This window comes from Rissa tridactyla, chromosome 8 (genome assembly GCF_028500815.1).
Source record: "Rissa tridactyla isolate bRisTri1 chromosome 8, bRisTri1.patW.cur.20221130, whole genome shotgun sequence".
NCBI classification, from domain to species: Eukaryota; Metazoa; Chordata; class Aves; order Charadriiformes; family Laridae; genus Rissa; species Rissa tridactyla.
This window is the reverse complement of record NC_071473.1, coordinates 7916858-7939259: the sequence shown is the minus strand read 5'-3', so window position 1 is coordinate 7939259 and position 22402 is coordinate 7916858. Positions and strand designations below refer to the sequence as shown.

General features: G+C 39.7%; 1 protein-coding gene across 16 annotated transcripts in view; it reads right to left on the bottom strand.

Moving 5' to 3' along the window:
• RBBP6 (RB binding protein 6, ubiquitin ligase) overlaps positions 1 to 20575 on the bottom strand; it is a 31585-nt gene extending 11010 nt beyond the window's left edge. For 3 of the 16 annotated variants that reach the window (XM_054210628.1, XM_054210633.1, XM_054210642.1), the window contains exons 1-8: positions 19840 to 20574; positions 12271 to 12370; positions 9580 to 9616; positions 4668 to 4712; positions 2199 to 2287; positions 1983 to 2079; positions 1147 to 1286; positions 88 to 260 (exon numbers count right to left, since the gene is read on the bottom strand). In XM_054210628.1, coding sequence (XP_054066603.1) covers positions 88 to 260; positions 1147 to 1286; positions 1983 to 2079; positions 2199 to 2287; positions 4668 to 4712; positions 9580 to 9616; positions 12271 to 12370; positions 19840 to 20005 — 847 coding nt within the window. In that variant the 5' untranslated portion in view covers positions 20006 to 20574. Of the gene's footprint in view, positions 1 to 87; positions 261 to 1146; positions 1287 to 1982; positions 2080 to 2198; positions 2288 to 4667; positions 4713 to 9579; positions 9617 to 10266; positions 10306 to 12270; positions 12373 to 19839 lie in introns of those variants that run through there. The other 13 variants (XM_054210626.1, XM_054210637.1, XM_054210627.1 and 10 more) reach the window with 12 other exon arrangements.
• Between the last annotated feature and the right edge of the window lie 1827 nt (positions 20576 to 22402).

The window sequence follows — 22402 nt, the reverse complement described above, 5'->3', positions numbered from 1 at the left end:
GTCCTTTCCTATTCAAGGTACAGTCAAGTATTAAATAGAACTGCTAATTTGGCGTTTTGAATTAACAAACATGGGACTAACACTTACATTCGTCACAATAACTGTTTCCACAGCAGGGAATAACAACCGCGTCAGTCATTATATCTTTACAAATGAGACATAACAACTCATCTGGAATAGGATCATCTTCTTCTGAGGAGGAGGACGGGTCCTCTGGTAAAAAGGGAGGCTTTTCCTTCTTTCCTATAGCATAAGCTTCCCTGGAGGCCGGGTGGGGAAGAAAAAAGAAAAAAAAGTTAAAGGTGGGCAAAGGAAAACTTCTCCAAGCTTTGGATTTTATCAAAGGAAGATAATAGATGGAATTCTTCTCACTTCACATTAGCCTTCTAAAACATCGGCATTTAAACTACTTTTCTATAGGCACAACAGTAGAAGAGGGAGGGGAGAACAACCTTCCTTCTGCAGAACTCTCACATTCATTGGATCAACTAAGAAATTAGCTCAGACCAGAAAAATATATTTTTGACAACTAGAAACCAGGTGAAATGAACACCATCTCTCCTTTGCCAGAGGGTTAATGTAAATTGCAGGCTCAGGATGAAGCTAGTAACTACATTTTATAAATTAAAGAAGCCTATGTTACAGCTTCTACAAAAGAAGATCCATGACAGAAAACCAGAAGTGCTACGAAGTGCATTTTAAAACAGCCACTGTTCTCAGCACACAGTAGTACTTTCTTAGTCTATTGCAACAGGAAAAATACAGTCTGTTTCGCATGAGATGTGATAAAAAATTTCAGTCCAACAGCTATTTGTTAAATTTTGCAAGAAGCCTTTGAAACATAAAACAGAAGCAAAATGAGCTTTCAAAGATAATGACTCCCACTACAAACACTACTGAAATGTCTTGCAGAAATACAGATTCGTAGCATACCACAAGTTTAACCAATTTTCAGGGGTATGAACAACAGGACCACCCTATTTTAACATCAGAAAGCATCACAGATTTTTAAGGTTGAGATACAATGATGATGCTTCCTCTCTTGTAATTACAGACACTGGTCAACTTTGTCGCATTGCTACTCAGGCATTTACACGTGGTTTCCCTTGTTCACTTTTTGGTCAGTCCAATTAATTCCATACTTACGCATCAATAGTTGGTATGGCATATTTTCCAGTGTTTGTCAGCATAGCACCCTTTGTATTGGGATCTTTCACCTCCATCATGAAACTCCTTGGAATTCCCGTGCTCTTTTTAATTCTGGGAACAGACTCAAAATTTTTGTCCTGTTAAAGAGAAGAAATGCAGACATATCTCATTTTAAAACCCACACTTAAAATGAGATTTCAATGATTATTTTAAGCAGCAAAAGCCTTTAATCCCCTCCTTCTACCTAGTGTAAGGGCTGCTTGGGTTGCTCGACTAAAATACTTATTTCCCCAAATAAATATAGCCAGGATGTTCCAAAGGCTTGAGCAGTGTTTCGAACCCAACAGACATTCTTTACCTTCACTTCAGATTCCCTAAGGGTGAAATATCCCTTAGCTCACCATCCATTCAGAGACAAGACACAAACTCGCTCCTTCTCCAAAGCTCAATTCAGAGCAAGAGCTTAATTCAATGCTCTGAATCACTCACTGGAGAAACTTACATTCACCATCTATATACGAAGGTTGAATTCATACCTCATGCATATACATTCAGTGACTAATGTTAAATAGTAAAAATACTCAACCTTGAGACTTGTGAAATTAAAACATGCAAATATTCAATAGATGGGGCCAACAGAAACATCATCTTTTTATACGAAATGCTAAAAATTGTGAACTGTCATCAAAGAGAGTTAAAAAGAGAAAAATTTCCAATATTGAAATATATCAAAAGATACATGAAAGTTCACAGAGAAAGATCTATAGGTAACTGACAAGGTAAAAAAAAAATATTAAAAACTAAGCAATACCAGAAGGCCCCCGTAATCTTACCCCATTTGTTGGGCAATTCTTTATATAGTGGCCAGGTTTTCCACAACGAAAGCACGTGTATGACGGTGGAGGTGGACCCAAGGGTTTCTTCATGTAACTAGAAGTTTTGGGGGAAAAAAAGAAAAAGGTATGCATGTGTGTCTCTTGTTAAAACAAACATCTCTACAAATTTCTTCATAATCTTCAAAGAACAGATTTAACACTATCAACACTTACTTGATTGGATCATATTCATGGCCAGACTGTGTCATCATAGCTTTTATTTTATCTTCTTCGGAAGCATTGGCTTCAGCCAGATTGGCAGTCTGTTTAACAGGTAATTATTTGACACACACATTAGAAACACATTTAAGCCCACACAGCCAAAGACAACACCACTCATCCAATCCTGTAAAGAGCAGCACAACGCTAGCTGAGGTTGCATGAAAACAGCTGATTATATAAAATATATTTGTCCTGAAGATGTTCTGGGGAGTCCTTACGCCATTACATGATGTTTATGTGCCTGTTAACCTACTTGAAAAGAGCATTCTTGGGCACTCAAAACCTTAGGCTCTGTTTGTACCTTACATAAAGACTTGTGTAACCAATCCAATTTTCTTCAAAGCGGACTGAAGCTACGTGTAGCAAAAAATATACTAGCCGGTATTTTTAAACTGATTTTTAAGCTCCAGACTATTTGAAGGAAAAGATATCCACTGTACAATTAATTGAGAAATATGTACGCAAGTATGGTTATTTACATTTTGCAGCATTAAAAGGACACACAACTTAATAGTTGGGGAAGCTGTTCTTGCTTGCTGAAATTCAGCTTCTGACACGGAAGCATTAAAAGGAATCGAGCTTTTTATAATCCCTCTGCAAGACAAAAGATTCTTTTCACTAAAAATTTTACCATCGTGCTGCAGGCAGTGCAAAGTGCATGCTGCACCCTACTACGTTCTTCATATTACAGTAACCAAAACATGCTTTTTTTTTTTTTTAAAGTTGACTTGTGTCCTTTTAATATACAAATTGTAATATAAACCTTATGCAAACTAGATCTTCAAATTATTAAAGCCAGCTGATTTTTTAAGCAGTATTTGTTAAAATGTTTTAATTACACACTAGTCCAGATACAAGCAGGGTCTAAGGGAGTGACTGTAAATGATCTGGACCTTCAAGCACCTATCATTCAGATCAACCACTCATGTTTTTGTTTTTATATGCATTCATTCACAAAAGCAACCAACTAGTTTCAACATTTTATTAAATGGTTGTTTCATATACACAGTTTTTTCTCAACAGTAACATAATCCAGATCAACAGCTATGAAATCATTTCCATTAACATTTACAGAAAACTTTACAGATACTTGACTAATTTGTTTGAACCCAAACGGTTTACAAAACACATCCAAAACCCACAAAACATTAGTAGGAATAGACCAAAATTCAAATATGGCATTTAATACATAGTAATAATAAACCAGAAAACTGTTAACACATTGCCTCCATGCTAAGCCAGTCTGCACTAAAGAGGTTAGAGAAGTAACAGTTTTGAGCTGCTTTATGTTATGTTCCTGTATTTTTCTGAAATAAATTTTCTTGAAAGCTCAAATGTGCACACCACCTTGGACAGCTTTTCACATTTTAGAGTAAAACTTCACATGAGTTTACAGAACCAAGGACACGTTTAGGGACAGCACTAATGGAGATCAATTTCTTTTGGTGGCTACCTTCCAAACTATTATTTTCCACACCCCCAAAATTAGACAATTTAATTTCGGCAGTGAGAGAGGGAAGAAGTTACCAGTAGGAAGAGATTTCTCTTTCTCGGAAAAGAACTCCAGCCTTTATTTCCAGAAGAAAGAACTAGCTACTCTGCATTAGGCCCTGCCTTCTCTAATCTTTGTAACTTTAAAGACTAGTAATTTAATTGGCTAGCACTACACCTTCTCACAAAGTGCAATCACTAGTGCTTTCCCAGACAAAGTTACACATTGTTGAGCAAAAAAATGCAAGCAGTTCCAGAGCAAAACATGGCATTACAACAGTTCCAGAAGGTCACATCTGCTAGTATGCCACACATACACATTGGTATATTCCTATAAACAATTAGGTACATTTACACAATTTACACAGTCTGCGTTCAAACAAATTAGATCATGTTGTCCACTGTATATATACTACAATTTATGAAGTAGTGCAGCATTCAAAGAATGGATCTGTAACTATAACGACTAGAAATTCAAAAATAGCCATGCAATTGTCCATGTTACAAAAACGCTTCTACTTTGGCTGTTGCAACCCCCCCTGGAATGTCCATAACTTACAGCCAATTAAATTCTTCTGTAAAATTGTGTTAAGTTTCCAACGCAAAATTAACGAAACGTATGAAAAACGGTAAACAGCTTCTGAAGTGCTTCTTCTTTGTGTCTTGAAGATGAGTAATACTGCAACATTATGCTGAGGCTGATAAGGTACTCCCCTTCTATCTTCCCAAACTGGGAACTACTCTTTACAGGATAGTATCAAAATATACACACATTTTAAAGTTAAAATAAATACTTTAAATTATTAAAAGTTATTTTAAGGTTTTGTTCATATTACAACAGTTATCCAGCTATAGATCACAGTATAAATTTAAAAATACGAAGCAAACACTTTTTTTTTTTTTAAGTATTTGACAAGAATATATATATACCTTAGTAAGCTGGGCCAGAGAAATAGATGCAGAAGAGTCATCAATCTGTTCACAAAAAATTAAACACATATTCAAGTTCTACAGTCAAAACATAGCAATAGTTAACCTCTACTCTAGTCTGAAAGTCTACACTACATCCCCTAACCGTCAATGAAAGAGTAATTTGCAACCTAGTGTAATTTTTATTTACCTAAAACAAAGTCCAAATCTACGATAGCTTAAGAGAGTGCCTAGGTGGTTAATGAGAAGAAACTGAAAATAACCAAACCCGCCCGAGATCAACTTATTGCTCCAGAATATCTGAGAGGGGGACTCTTGTCAAATGCTCACAACTGCTTAAAAGTCAAAGGGATATGGAAGCTCTCAAGTTTCAGCTAAAAAGGATTTAAAGAAAAATATATTTATCTGAAAAGGAAGCATCACTACAGGAAACTTATTTTCAGTGTAGTTTGCAAATTAATCAGTTAATGTCTCATCATTTGTAAATGCGCACGGTCACGCTTTTATGAACACAGTAGCTGCACGTCAGAAAAAGGCACAGGCATATCATCCCTGACACATGAACTCTGCCCGCCTTGTCAGTAAGTTTAAAAATGCCAAACACATCATACCCCGCAAAACCCAAATAAAAAAACCAGTCTAAAACATCAGCCATAAAAGTAACTCACTACTTTGCCTAGAAAAAAAACACAACCCTGCTTAAATTACTTAAAGGTGTTTATCATGACAGAATAGCCTATAAAAATTGAGAAAACTGATTTCTTGTTGATTTTCTTCTTAGACCACAGGCCATACTATCCAAATTAGTTTGGGAAGTGTGAGGATTTAATATTTTCCTTGCTATCAGACCAAAAGCAATTTTTAATAGCAACTCCATAGTAAACAAACAAAGGAAGGAAGTGTAAAGCATAGTCTTGATGACGAAAACATGGATTCAGAGCACAAACCTATAATTTTTTTCTCCATTGCAACCACACTCCTCTCTCCCAGCTACCTACTGGACCGGTTTGCAGGAATGAAGTCCCCAGGTCACTCGCTAGTGTCGGACTGCAGTGTTTATTGCAAACTAATACTGAAGTAGTTTTTCCACAAGTAAAAAGGGTAACTCTTATCTTGTTCCTTTTCTAGTATATTGAATTATATTAAGCCACAAGCAACAATTAAGCTTACACTAGTAAAACATTATCAGAAAGACACTTGAATCACGCTTATTATGTCTTAATTTGCTCAAAAATTTACAATAAAATTTCACAATGTAAACTTAACAGCTCTCCTAAAGAGGTCACTGAATTTATCAAAAGAGAGATTAAAATCCTTCCTTGGAAAAAGCTTTTGTCCTTTATTACCTAATGTAGCAGCAGAATTCAAGGGAGTAGTTTTAGCAGACTCTAGGGAAAAAATACCTACATGCAGGAGATGATTCCTCACTCCAGTTAATCATTCCTTCTCTATATGTTCAGGAAGGCACATACAACATTTACTGTATTGCTAACTAAAAAGTTCTTGAAAGTGTGCCTTTGGAGAGGGAACACCCAGATCTGGAAAAAGAGACCTTCTTTCCACTGCAAGTCTTACCAGAAAGATTCAACTTTCCTTCTTTTCAGAACATTTTGTACCTAGTAATGTTAAAACGGAAGTCTGATCAAGTATTTTGAAGTGTCATGCTCCATATGCCACTCTTTTTTACATGTGGAAAAACAGGCCTATGTTCTATCAAGGCAGGCACAACCACTATCGTTTTGTGGTTTTTCAGAAGCAAACACGAAATTAGGAAAGCTCTCTGCCGGAGTCTGCTGTTAAACTGTCTAGTATTGACCAGTAACTGAAACATAACAGTTAATAAACTATTAATTAGCTCTCGTATTTTTTTTAGGAAGCAGTTATTATATGGCCTGCAGGCAACAGTCTGATTTCTTAAATGAGGTGACAGCACTCCTTTCTACTAAACAGTTATCAAAAGCAGCAAATAGATAATTAATGTACTATTTAGTACGCTTGCCCAACGGCCATCTTCCAATGATCCTACATTCTTGTGTCTATTTTTTTTCCCCTTCAAATTTCTACTGAAGTATTTCCTGTCAGTCCCTCAAATCAGTTAAGTAGAAACATCTCCATGAAACTTGTATACAACCCTAAGACAATACCGCAGAAGAATTGGGGGAAGAAAAAATCCAAAACCCAAAAAAACCCCAAACTCCAGAATCGACAGTCAATGTATTAACTCCCATTTCAAACAGAAGACTAAACAGAAATTATCATAAAGGAAGATGACAGAAAACAGGAGGAAAAGGCTAATCTCACTGCTGGAGTGCTATTGAAGTGGTTTCCTAAAACCCAACAGCTTGGCTAAACTAAAAATTCATCCAGGAAGGACCACAGTTGTGCTTGACAGAGCTAAAACAATGGGCACAACACTCTACATTTCTGCAGCCTCTAAGGACAAATACCAACAAGAGATCCTTGCAGTTACTGAAATAGTAATACTAAACCAAAAAGTATCCACTTTCTTGATTTGGCCGTAGTAACAGTAAGACAGTAGCATAAATTTGGAAGTGTAACATAACAGCAAGGCAATGAAGAAATACTCGAAGTATAAGCTTTTGTGCATCATTTTAAAAAAATCTTAACTACTTTTAATTTTGCTGCTTTACTGTTCAACAGTTAATTGGGAAGCTTTCCAGTGATTTACTCCTTCCACACTAAGATACAGGTTCTGCTTTGAAATACATACAGAAATATGTATATGTAAAAAACCAAACCAAAACAAAAATAACAACCACAAACAACCCTCCCACACTTTAGGACAAGATCTGAGTTAGCTTTAAGAATAAAGCTAGTTGCATGTCCAACACTAGAAGTGCCTGAAACTGCAGTGCTTTTACAGTGAGAGATAAGAGAGAGGACTTGTAAAGAGAGACGCAAGGCTTCCACCCTTCCTATGGCTACCCACAACCCAAATCAGGTACAGTCAGAGCAAAAGGGGAATGATTTTGCTTTGCCTTTCAGTTACTTCAATTAGTTCTAACCAACACTAAGTCTCCCCCTCCCACTCCAGGATTTTTCCTTTTTTTCTCCCCCCTCTCTTTTTTGAGATATCTATGTTAGCTTATGGTAAGATGCTACTTAGGAATGTAATACAGACATGCCAGGGAACACACGAGGCTAAAAGAATGTTAACTTTATTTATGAAACATGTGATTTGTGTTTATACACATGCTAGTAAACAAAAAGAAAAATAACTGTTTTCAAGAAATAAAAACCCATCTGAATTAGATCAAGTACTATAAATGTGGTTTACATAAATGCATTACATTAACTACTAGGGTCACTGGGCCAGTTAAACTAACTCAAACTCACAATGGGAGGCATTCATGTTCAAAAAAGGAATTCAAATCAATCAGCAATATAATTATGGATGCAGATTTAGGCTTAGTGTTTTTAGACCTACACACAAAAAGTTTTCAATTTTAAGTTGATTGTGTACCATTCCACAAGAATCAGAGGCTGTATTCTTCACAGAACACAGACCCAGAGTTCATGAATTTCTAAATTAAGTTATCCTAACAGCTTATCAATGATCAGATCCAATGATCCAGGGTTAGTGTAATGCCTCACACCATTCTAGTGAAGAAAAAGCAGTTATACTTAAAATAAAGATGAAAAATAAAAAACACCAAATAGTAATTTTTATACTATAAGGACTACTTCGAAATGCATAGTTACACATATTATTTGACCCAAGCGGCAAATCAAGAGCTAGACTATCACCGGTCAAGAATTTCCTTGTGTTACTTATGTATATTCTAGCGGCAGAAAGACAGTGTTTTCAAACCTGAAGAAAAATGCTGCCCCTTTTCCAAATGTAAATTCAAAGTGGTGGTATACTAAAGAAAGGCTTAACCTTTGGGAAATCAAAGCAGCATCCAACTCTGAAGTCACCCAGATGCAAAAATCTACTGCAGGCAGAAGTTAAGAAAAATGACAGGAATTCTACCCACAAATGCACCAGGCTCTAACCTTGTGCCAAAATTCGTACACTGGGTTTTAGATATTTTCATTTGCAGACAAACTATTAAACTAAACTGCTTCATCAGATAAAGTGGAAGGATCAAATGCAGAACTTTAGAATACCACTTTGTGTAGCAACGATATTTGAATTCATGGCAATCTATTAAAGACATTTATGCACTCAGAGGGGCCCAAACAATATCACTTCAATTATACAGCTTTAGGAACAAATGCCCAAGTATTTAAGGACATGAAAAGGAATCATTTAGCGGCACAGAACTGTCCTCAAAACATATGGGATATGTTGGTTTTGGTAGTTGTTTGAACCCCCAAGTCGAAAGCAAGAAACAGTACCGAGTTTAACAATAATGGTTTCTCAGTGGTTTTTGATAACATTTTCAAAAACCATTAGGCAAAAAAGGTATTTAAAAACAAAAGCTAAGTGATACAATGTGAAAATGGCAAAAAATACACTCCAAACAATTTTTATTGCAAGAAACAAAAAGCACACAACAACCTATACAAACATACATATCACTAGCTATAGACAGACAGATGTAGAACATGGCACCATGTTCAATTGAGAAAACCTTGAACCTACATGATCTGAAAATGATCATACATTATCTGTACAACACAAAGTCATACAGGAAATATTCTAGCATATTCAATATGAAATACAATGCATTACTAGGCACAAATACCAATATTCACATTAGAACTGTGCAAATGATGGCATTACTCAGTTTTTACTATGCTGAATCAAATACATTGTATTTACAACATTTACTATGTTTTACTAGAAAATATATTAAATTAATGTTTGGAAAATTAATAAAAAGCTACATTGTTTAGAATTAAGTGCAGTGTGTAGAAAAAAGTGTGAGATTGTGTTTTTACATACTGCTTTTGATGTTCCACTCACTGGCTCAGTTCGACTTCTAGAAGAAGAAATAAAAGCGATCAGAATTTAAAATAAAGCACTTGTACTCAACATAAAGCAGCAAAAACACGTTATAAAACCTGAACACCAAAGCATTACGTTCTGATAGTCTAGTGAATGGGGAAATTTATTCGTATACATAAACTGTTCTCTCTTGGTATATTCAGTGCAACTAAAAAAAACCCCAAAATCACATTTCTACTTTGTCACAAATTATTTTAAGACTTACAGATATAGAACACAACAGTGCAAGAGGAAGTCCTCAGGTATTTTTTCTCTGCTATGTAAGTATCAAAAACATTAAGTCTGTATTACAGTTCTGTGTTCTTAAATAATCAACCACATAAATATGAAGGCAGCTTTAGCCAATCTGTATACCCCTAGTCTTACAAATAGGTACCAGATACAGTACTTTAATTTCTCAGAAAGAACAGTGATAGTCTAGACACTTCGAAGTGCAGGTTAACTTGAGTGAAAAAAAATCAGTTCTCTGACAAAGGAGTCAGCAGTGTAGTCTTCAGAACAGTGTTTCTTTGTGGAAGCCCAAGCACTGTGTTCAGATATCTACTGTATTTAGCCATGAAAGTGCCAAAATACTAAATGTGTTACATATGCTATATTGACTAAAAATAGTAGTAGAAATGTCACCTGAAAGCAGTTTCTAGGATTTTGTGCGATTTAGGAGTCCTGTGACAAAAAAAAAGGTCTTAATTGCCAGAATTTGATTTAAGATAATCTTGAAAATGCTACAGTATTTTAGGAAATATTTATCACATTTGAAAATTTGTTGAGATTCCACATACTCATTCACCTGTATGTGCATGCTACTCATTGTGAATCAGACATGCAACCATTGATATGCTTAACAAACAATTCATACATCATCCAAAGTGTCCCATGAGCAGAGGCAATTCAAAGGCTGCTGTGGAATTTATGTATAACAAGAAAGGCTCGTGCTTCCTGACACTACTAGAACACAACCAGGCTCGCAATTAACAGCCACGTACCTCCTCAAGATAAGGAAGTACAAGGAAGCACTTTAGACTACCACACAACGGTTTCTTCATACATCTGCCTTGAAGAACATACTACAAGGCCAGTAATGCATTTTTGAAGGCCTCTCCACCGTTACCGCCTACATTCATAATTCCCAAACATTAATCACTCTACCAGTTGTTTCTGCAATGTTTCCAACTGAAGGAACAGAAAACTAATCTGCCTGGTTAATTTTCAACGTCAGAACAGCAGTGCCAATCTTTCCTTATCCCTGCATACAGGTATTTATATCTTTGATGCTAGCAGCATCTACACTCTCTTTTTAGGGCAGCGATACCAGAAGAGGGTGCCATCCAAGCAGAAATAGAGGATGCACTGACAAAACAGCACTAGGCATACATATTGAAATTAACCCCCAAAACAAGGCCATGTTTATAAGCACAACACTGCTGTGTCCAGAATTACTATGGAGTGCCTGAAAACACTGCAACAACTACTGCAGTAATATGCCCAAAGTTTACACACAGAGATACATAAATTCAGGGTTTTTTTGCTTGCAAATGCTTCATGGGTACCAGGATGCTGCTGTACTGTTTGTTCAAGACACACTGTAACTCATCGGTATGCTTTATTTATTGAGAATCAACACAAGAAAGACATGGCAAAACCACATGCTAATAATATCTACTAATTGTGGTGGAGAGGCGTATCTTTAAGAAGGCTGGAAAACATGACCATTCAAACAATGCTACTGTAGCTGGTATAGAACTCGACTGTATGAATACGTAAGTGACAGCAATAATCCTGTAGTCAGGACTACTACATTTGAATATCTGTAATTTTAATCAATACATCCGATTCTCTGTCCTCCATAAATCTTAGGAATACAGAATTAAAACCTGGAGCACAGATACCAGCTTAGGGTAAAAACAGACTTAGAAAGGTAACTAGTAACATTTGGTAATTTGCTAAACTGCTTACTCAGTTTCAAGTTTGGAAAGGATTAACTATTCCTTCATCATACTCGCACAAAAGGCAATACACTTAAGGATATTGTTCTTTTTTTCTTGTCTGAAATGGACATTGTCTTCAGGAAATCGATAGAAATCACTTATGAATGAAAATTCTTGTTTGCATGGTTCACCAGCTGGCAACCCTTGGTTTTTTCTCTACAGCTAGTATGCAAAAACCCCAGCTTTGAGGCTTACGCATACCTGCCATATCCCACCCACTCAAAAATGCAAGAAATAGTCAAGCACTGAGAATCAGACCCTTCTGAGAACAAATTATTAGTTTACACAACAATGCATATCTGTTTCTACTATAAAAGCAAACACATATAATAAGGAATCTCTCCACGTAGAGGAAACTAGATCTACAACGTGGGCCTCAGAAAACTTAACCCCAAGAACAAACACAATAGAATCAACTTAAAAGCTACCACTGTTGGAGTTTGAACCTCATGTCCCAGCAGGCCTAAAAATCTAAGTCTACTTTGGGACAGACACAGTAAAATCTACCCCATTACCACAAAAACTAACAGCAGCTTTAACAAGACAGACAAAACCTGAATGCCTCTGTAAATTAATAAAAATTTAAAAAAAGTTAACACGCTGAAATCCCTCACAAAGAATACAATGCTTTACAGATACTTACATAACATACGTTTTGCTGGTAGCTTTAACTCCTCCAATAGGGATTCTTCTAACAATTACCGATGAGTTCTTCGGAATCAGGGCATTATCATCTGTGTATTCTGAAAACAACACAGATACAGAAAACAACATTAATCAATTTGTAAAAATGTATATTAATATGTAATTACATAGCACTTCAGAGAATCCCTTTACAGATATAAAAGCAATATTTTATATGCAACACAGTGCTTTTATCATCTCAACACACGAACAGTACATTTCAAGAAATCTTCAGGTTTGATAATCAAACACAAGCAGCAAAATCTTTTTCTTTTTTTAAAATACTTTCAATGCCAACAGTAAAACAACCTCAAAGGTCAGTAAAGGAGAGTCTGCTAATACATGAGATTCTTTCCTGATCTATTAAGTTGTTTTTGCTTCTTTAGGCTACAAAACCAATAGACCTTTGGAAAAAAACCAAATCACAGCAAAGTCTCACATTCACAGACCAGATTCTGACTAGCTTGCCCTGCAACAAAACAACTTAGCTAAAGCACGAAAACTCTGAGCCATTGATTTCATAGCTGTTAACTACAACTAAAACCGATTCACCTATACTGCTAGTGCTCAAGACTGACAGAACACAGAAGCGTCTGACACCTCTGTCTATTTCTTGGAGCTTAATCCCTCAACAACCACACTTCTCAGCTGCTCAGTGCTTTACATTTAAATGGAAACGAAACTGGCACTTCTAGAATTTGGATCACAGAAGTTCTGGGGTTTTTTTTGAGCTTGCTTTCACAAGTAATGCAGAATTGGCTCAAACAGTGGTATCTCCCCTCTCAAGCTAATCGTCTAGTTTGAATTAACCAAAGGGACATGAATTCTTTCCAGTCACATTTTGCACAGCAGAGACCCAAACGAAATTACTTATGAAGACAGCCTTTAAAAGCCTTTAGATAACTGTGTGTGACTGAAGCTACCTATGCTTTTTGCCTTGCCTTACATCATGTTAGTCTTTCAAAAAGGAGGAAAGCATTCTGACCTTTTACATAAGGCCCAACAAAAAAAAACCCAGAACAACTACCTGAGATACTTTGACTGAGTAAGCTTAAAATGCAAAGATCTCTCCATGAGAATGGATTTTATATTGTACTTATGCAAGCTGGATATGACTAAATATTTTAAAGCACTATCAGCAGCCATCCCCTGTAATCTGCCTACAGTTTTAAATATTAAAAGCCCTTACCTTTGCAGACCCAATCAGAACAATAGTCTGAAAATCAGAGACGCTGTATATCTAGTCAGGCTCTATCAGGGTGGTTTTGCCCAATGATGACAAACAAAATATGAGTATTTCACAGTTTCTCCATTTTTCCAGGCACCAGAAGGCACCATTTCAACAATGAAATGAAAATTTTACTTCTATTTCCAAATGACAGAATGCTTTTTCAGAAAACTGAGAAATCATTTAACTGAAACTAATTCCTGACCTTCACCCCTATAGAACCAAACTGAAGCTTCCTCTGGACTTCAGCATAGTTTAAAATTGGAAGAGAAGGGACTACTGATAACGAAAACAGAAGCTTTTACAGAAGTCATATCCTGAAACCAACCCCTAGAGCTCTCCTCAAAAGGAAAATCTAACCATTACACGGCCACCTGTCAAGAAAGGCCGGCACTGGGACTTTCAGATGGAGAAGGACCTCAAGCAGTACTGAGACCAAGACAAACAACTGGGAAATCACGCCAGCTGCAGTTCTAGAAGCTCAAACCAGCTGTTTCTACCTGCTTATACAGAATATTCTTTCTGGTCCAGATGACAAATCACTGGATCGAGATTTCAGAGATAGAGGATAAGCATCAATGTCTCCACAAAGCGGCAGGAGTTTGATATGCTTGTGCCAAACTGAGGATTGTGGTAGTTCTGCAGAACATTACAAGGGCAGCACCTCTCCTAGAAAGACTGTATGTATGAGGGCAGCAACAATGCATTTATTCACTAATTACGCAAGCCTGCAAGGTCAATTTGAACATGAACAACAGGTGTATGATGCAAAGTCCCCTTTTAGTATTTTGTGACAATTCACTATTAGAAAAGAAGCACTAACATCTGCCTTCTGAATAGCCTATCCTTGCAGGTACACATATACAGATACATGCTTGTTTTCAGGCCACTTATTAAGTGCACAGTGAAGAGAGCTCCAGACACCTAATAACAGACTGATATAAAAATGAATTCACCTTAAAAGTCAATCAGTACACATTTGAATGGATCAACTGAAGAGCGTCAATAGCTTGGTGAATTCAAGGCTTCATTTGTATAGGACACATCACAGCCATATTTGGATTTGGTACTTAAAGTATTCCACTAGCTTGGTCACCATGTCAAAGAATTTGTGGAAGAGTGTTTACATATAGCATAGTACATTTCTGAGTTAGTTCTGTGAAGGGACTTGATACCAGTTGGCTTTAATACTGTCATTTTCCCCTCACCTTAATTAATTGAATTCATTTTGGTGACAAAGTTTTATTAAAGGTGAAGTCAAACAATGTAGACGAAAAAGTTAACTTTAAAAAAAAAAAAAAGGAAAGGACTAAAGCTGGAGCGCTATTCCTGAAATCCCTGGAAATTTTTGTTTGCTTGATTAGCAGATGCCAGCTTAGTCTAACAGCTCTCAGACTAAACCAACCTCCAAGCTGGAACTGTTCCCCACAGGCAGCAACATTCCCTAGCAGAGACTTGGCAACTACCAGGACTGTAAAGCAGTGTCACTCTGCCTCACCATGTGAGTCAACATCTGCAAAGCGAGCAGTGACACCATGCCCAACAAGGCTACTTTTCACACTTGACCAAGCAGAGTTCCAACAGAAACGTTCAACAAAGCTGGAGGTAACAACATTGTTGATTCCTACTCCATTACAGCACACAACTTGTTTTACTGCCAGCGATGGCCAGTAAGTGTCTAATGGGCTTTTGTCAATCTGACCTGTGATTAAAAATAAGGATTCAATTAACACAAAAAGCTTGCAAAAGCAAACCAAGATTTGGGTGTTGTATTAAATTCAAGAGCAGAAGCGACATAACGGCCTAAAACTTGCTATCTAGTCTACAAGAAAACAGTATGCTGGAAAGACTCAAGGGAAAGAAGTACTTCAAGAAATGAATGGAGACAGACAAATTAAACCATAGCTACTCTGACTGCTGCCTCATAGTGATTTAGAAATCTTAAATCAACAATTGCATTAGTGTCCACAACCTTCTTCATACAAAAAAAGTACAAACAGCTCAGGTTATGCTCTAAAGTTTATACTGCTTTGCATTTAATGCACAATTTAAAACCACCATTTTTAAATTAATGTATAATTCTGAAAATCTCCTAGTTTTAATAATTCGTGTCATATGTATGCTATAAGCTAGTTACTGAAAAAAGTTCCTTCTTTATTTTACAGCCTGCTTTAATCCACCATTTTGAATTTGGCAGCATTGCAAAAGCATCTCTCCGAGTTTTGCGAGAAAAGTATTTTCGCCAAGATAAAGTACAGCAGCTCATCAAAACAAAATTCATCAGAAGGCAAGCCTATATGTGAAATGACAAATAAAGGCCTTTATTAGGCTTAGATGCCTTACAAAACAGCTATTATGCTACCGGGGGAAGGATTTGCAGAGTAAGACGTGAAAACGACTACGAACATGCCAGACTGTCTCTACCAGAAAACAGGCTAACTCGAAGAACACATTTTCTCCCTAGCGCTTAAAAATATGCTTTCTCATTGTGATTTTTTTTTTTTAACTCTGTTCTAATCAACACCACTTGCACACTTTGTGACAAACAAACCATCTATGTAGCCGGTACTGAAAGCACTGCCTCAAAACATCCTGATTAACAGACTGGACTACTAATTCTGGATTTTGAGCTTCCACCAAAACTGGTATCAGTGAGCTCATCTATGACTGGTACATCACAATTTCTTGAATTAGCTAGTTCAGTAGGCCAAATGGTTCATGGAACGTTCATTTGCATTATTACTATACAGTACTGTGCTCCAAAAGAGCACCTATATTGCTTGGAAAGGATGAGTTAATAAAATCTAACATGCTTTCACTCATTAATCTGATTATACAGACTGCCCGATGCCTTAATGTCTTATTGCCACTGCCTGCCATTTCAGCCTGTGACTGGGAAAGCAAAAGCAATGCTGGAGACAACGTGTTAATGAACCAAACGGAGCCTGCCCCAAGCATCTGGCCAAGCGACATTAACTAGCTGACAGCACACCCCTGAGAGGTCCCAAACCTGCTGGCGTGACCCAAAGCAGCTGACGCCCAGAAAGGCGGTGCATGAGCTCCACTATAACGTAACAGTTTTTGAATGCGTACATGGCTTACCCTCAACTCCACCAAGGAACTCCATCTCCTTTCTGAAAGCTCTACAAAATAATGCTGCACAGCAGCCCAAGAGCTAATTGCACTCTGAAGTATAATCACAATAATCCCCCATACTAGCACCACAACACAAAATGGTACTGTGAAGGGCAAGGTTTAAAAGTTGCTTAAATGTCTTATCTAAAACGCTAAGTTTGCAGTGTGGAGGACATTCCAGTAGAGACATGAGCTGTGAGGCCAAATGATTTCATTGAGTTAGCATGAGTTTGTTTTGAAGACGTCACATCGTGGCATTACTAAAACTGTCAGGTGCATGCTGCAACACTGAACTCAAGCAAGTTCCGAGTTCAAGAGACAGCCTTATAAAAGCAACATTCTTCCTTAGAACTATTCAACCAGTTCAGAGTCACATTTTGTATTTTTTTGTCTTTTGCCTGATAAGTAGAATAGCACATTTTCCAAGTGTTTTGAGTCAGAACGTTACAGGGCAGGAAAGAGCACTTAAGAAACCTCAGTTCTGGAGTTTGCAGTTCTTCCACAATATTGTGAGAACATCTGTTACAAAGGACAGGTCAAGAAATTCAGATCAAATTAAAGAAGGCAAGTTTAAATGCATCATTCTCAAGTATAGGCTTTTTGAAGGGAATTCTGCCTTTCTAGAACATGCCTCTATAGTAAGCATAGAAGAGGACATGCCCTTCCCTTTAAAAATAGGTCCCAACCATCCCAGCATCTTAAAAACAGTCCATCATACCATTTTTTTCCCCACTGATATTTAAAATCCTGTTTACTTTTAGCTTATATTAGCACTGCTTCTATTACTAGATTTTCATTATGAAAATTAACAGTTACCGAACAGTAAAAGGTCAGAATACTCTGAAAAATCTGAGCAAGTAGGCCATCTTCACTCAAGTTTCACTTTGTTCTTTCCAAGATCATTTTAACTTTCAGTCAAGACTCCTGCACAAAGTCATAAAAAAACACTACTTTATGTCCACATGTAAGAATTCCAAACATGCCATTTAGGCAGAATATCCTGGTCTACTTTTTTCCTTTATCTTCTGAAGGTGAGTTTAGGCATCTACATCTGATTAATAAAACAAGAAATTCAGATTTATATAAACCGAAAATTTTGCATACATATATATTGCACTGAAATGTATTCTCTAGCTTTGTTCTGAAAACCACTGGGGGACTTTTGTGTTTTCACATGGAAAGCACCCTTATGAAAACTTTCGTAAGCATCCGTGTCACAAATACATAATTTAAAATTTTATACTCATCTTACAAAGGTCAAAATGCAACCCTATCTACCTAGAGGAGGATCCTGTCCCTGTTAAACAAGAGTGATGCTCTTTGAAGAACGAAAGATATTCCTTCTTTAACTTCACCTTTAGGGAACACCACATTTAACGTAACTTAGCAAAGCAAATACCTTTTCTTCACTGGATTCTGATTATGTACGAAAACAAAGCAACACACTTTGTAAAACCTGTATTATGTATGTTAGAGTAACACTTTACGGGGTAATATATTTATGAGCATCATTTTTTTCTTCAAGAAACTTTGCCTTCTGTTCCTCACCTGCTACAATACAATCCACGTTTGTTCTATTTCAAAGCATTTTTTTTTTCCCCTCGTGATAATAAATGGGTTCCATCACAGTTTATTTCAATACAAGATTCTGGTTTTAAGGCTTTGTTTTACACATACCTAACTATTACAGTAGTGACATCAGCCAGTTGGCTATTCAGCCTGCTAGCATTTGTGAAGCTGAAGACAAAAATTCAGAGACCCTGCTGCAGCAAAGCCCTTAAAGCAAATGAAATATTTTTCAAAAGCTTTTGATAATTTTATTCGATACTACTAGAAAAATTCAAGACTTCCCTACCTATATATGTCACGCAGGCCAATGGCATCCCTAGGACACCTACCACTGTACCAATAAGTCTCTTCACAGACATCCTCCTGAAAATAGTTTAAATACCCGTAGATAGTGAGCTTTGGGTCCAACTACTTTAAAGGGTAAGGTTGAAGTTAGCATTACTACTGTGTACGTATTATTCTGTTTAAGTTTTAATACATGAAACAAGAACCACTAATACACATTTTAAAGAAAAGACTGTTGTAAGAGTGTCACAGAACCACAGGAAATAAATAATTAAGGAATGAAAACACTTTACAATTCTTTTTGTTTCTGAAAGTCACATCCAAAGTCTTTAATCACATTCAAACTTAAAGATAGCACATTATCAAACTAAAATATCATACTAATACAAAACTATTATCATCCCTGAGAATCAAGCACCACTTATTAGATTTAAAAGAAATTATGACTTGTTTAAGAACATTTCTTACATATATTCACTACAAATGTTCTGCCATAAAACTGCAGTATTGCCCTGAAATGGTTAGCACATAGTACCAGGAAAAAAAAAAAGAAAGGTTAGAAACGAATGACAAAGTGATGCTCAATAGCATCTGAACGACAATGTGTTTCGGGTAGAAGTTACATTAACAACAAATTCCAAAGTACAATTCCGATACAGAGAAAGCTCACGTGCAAAATGGCTTTAAAGGATCTGCATAAATTACAACTCACAGATACACTCTTGATCCAAAATGTTGCTACTGAGCAATTTCTGCAATGGGCACAAAACCAGTTTTCCAATGAAGCGGGTAAAACAAATCGAAGACAAAATTAAGTCACCAAAACCACCTTCAAATTAGCCACCTGTTCTATCACTTTCAGCTTTCTCCACCACATTTCAAAGAAATCTGGCAAGTTTGTTATTATAAGATATCCTCCCACATTTCCTTAACATTTTACGTAGAAGAATTCCAGGAAACCCAAACTTTGGTAAGCACTGCATGTCGCACATCAACCACGTACTCTTCTACGCCTAGCTCCGCGTCCAAAACACAGATCTGAAGGTAGTTGTCAGAACAGCAACTACAAAAAATCAGCTCTGTGAGGCCCTCAACACAAGTCACAGCTACCGATGGCGGCCGAATCGTATTCTCCCTTCCCACTCGGCGCCGCCTGCCCTCCCGGTTCCCCCGCACGCCGGCGGGACGGGCCCCGGGCTGACTCACGCTACGTGGGGACGAGCCACAAAGAGCAGGCCGCGGCGGGGCGGCCTGTGCGACGCCGCCAGCCGGGCGGTCCCCGAGGCCCCGCGCCCACCGCCCTCCACGCACCTTCTTTGGTCTGGGCGTTGGTGATCTGCAGGTCGCAGTCGGCCGCCTTCAGTTTCTCGCGGCCCATGATCTGGCGCTTGAGGTCGCAGAGGGAGATGTGGAGGCCGTCGAAGGTGACCGTATCATAGTTCAGCTTAGAGGAGAACTTGTAATGGACGCACGACATGGTCGGCGTCAGGCGGTGTCTGCTCCGAAACGGCGGCTACCGCGGCGGACGGCGCCGCGGCCTCCCTGCCGGTTAGGGCCGGCGGCGGCGCGGGGAAGGGCCCAACGAGGGGGCCGGGGCAGGCAGCGCGGGCTGAGCTCGAGCGGACCGGCGGCGCTCAGAGGCCGCGGCGCTCCGCCATGGCCAGGCCCCGCGGCCTGAGGCAGACTCAGCTGGCAGAGGCCTCAGGACTCCATCGCGGCGGCGCTGCGAGGCCCCGGCCCCCGCCCCCGCGACAAGACTCCGGCCCGCGGCCCTCAGCGATCGAACTGGGCCGCGGTGGCGGCGCCCGCCCGGCTCCTCCTCGCAGCCCGGGCGGGCGGACGGGCGGACGGACGGACGACGGGGAGAGGCCCCCTCCCCGCGGCCCCGGCTCGGTCTCCGCTCCCTCTCCCGCAGGCAGCGCTCCGCAGCCCCACCGCTGGCTATGGCGACTCGGGCGCCCCTGCCTCAGCCTGCGCCGAGGGGTTTCCCGGCCGCCAACCGCACGGGCCGCCGCGAGCGCCCCAGTGCGCAGGCGCAACGGCAGACGGCGCGCGCACACCGCGCACCTCACGTGACCCAGAGCAGTACGACAAAAGGCCCGCGTCAGGTGGGCGGGGTGGCCCCGCCTTCTCCGTCCTCGCGGCGGGCGGCCCCTAGGGGTGAGACGTTACCGGGCCGCGTCACCCTGCTGCCACCCCCCCCCAGCCTGTCACCGCACCGTGTCCCTGCTGCCACCCCCCCGCCCTGTCACTGCACCGTGTCCCTGCTGCCACCCCCCCAGCCTGTCACTCCCCGGTTTCCTGCCACCCCTGGGCCTGTGGTGTCCCTCCTGTCACCACGTGGGCCTTCACCACCCAGTGTCGCTTGGTGTTGGCTCCTGGGCCTGTGGTGGCTCTCGCAACAGCCCTGGGCCCATCACCGCCTGATGTCCTGTCACCCCTCTGGCCTGTCACCCCCTGGTATCCCTCCTGTCACCCCCCAGGCTGTCACTGCTTGGTGTCCTGTCACACCCCCAGCTGTGTGGTATCCCTCCTGCCACCCCCCCGGCCTGTCACCACCTGGTGTCCTGCCAGCCCCTAGGCTGTGGTGTCCCTCCTGTCACCCCTGGGGCCTTCACCACCCAGCACCACCTCCTATCAGCCCCTGGGCCTGTGGTGGCCCAACAGCCCTGGGCCCATCACCACCCGGTGTCCTGTCACCCCCCAGGCTGTCACCACCCGGTGTCCCCTCCTGACAGCAGCCAGCCAGGGCAAGACAGCCTGGGGGAGATGCGGTGGGGGGACAGAGAAGGGAGGGGACATCCCTCCTGGCACCACACGAGCTTTGGGGGGCTTTGACCTCCCACCTTGTCAGAGGGGAACAACAATGGCGTTTCCCTTATTTCCTACATTAGTGAACAAATGACCCCACAGGTAGGTTTCTGCTTCTCCTTGGAAGGGGCCACACCAAGGCAGTGGTTGAGTGAGGGCCCCCAGTGCCAGCCAGTTGGTCAGAGGATTGACCCCCACACCATCAACGCCACCGTCCTGCAGGGACAACTGCACCTAAGCGGGGGAGGACCCAGCAGCGCAGGGCGGACCTGGGCACTCAGGCACGGGTGACAAAAATGGCAAAAAAAATAAAAAATGCTACTGTGTCTTCATGTCTGCACCTCAAAACATCCCACGAAAACAAAAATGACTGAATTTACAAAGCAGTTGCGCTACTGACACGCAGCCGAGCATCACCCCAACGTCACAGACAGGTCTGACAGGGTGACTGGTAAAACAATTGAGGACAGATTCCAAAAGGATTAGATATTGTTCTCATTTTCAAAGGGAAGGATGGTTAGTCTGGACTAGAAATGAGAAAGAAATTAATTAGAACAGGGAACAGAACTTGAGGAGCAGGAATAAGGAAATTAAATGCTGTGTGTAAACAGCAGAATAAACCGCATGAGGACAGAAAAATCATTATCGCCTTACAGTTTTCATTATGCAGGCAATGACTGCAACTTAAAATATCTATTAATGTTTCATTATGCAGATTGTTGCTTTTTAGTAAAGGAGCTATTTGTTATTTCCACAAATCTATGGTGCACACTTCACTTTCTTCCCAGGCATCTAAGTCTTTTATGAGATCAAGCAATTTATACCATGTACATTTCTATATGAATCCTCATTTTTCCTTTACAAGTTATTTGCCCACTAATATACTGCAGAAAATTAAATTATACAACTAATATTAGTCACTTTCTCGTAGATTTCATATTTTTATTAGTGTCATGATTAAACCCCCAGCTGTTCAAAGTTATGTACTGGTTGCACGTCCAATCCATTTATTCAAACTTACAAAATACAATCTTTCACTTTAAAAATATTTATTTTCTAATCC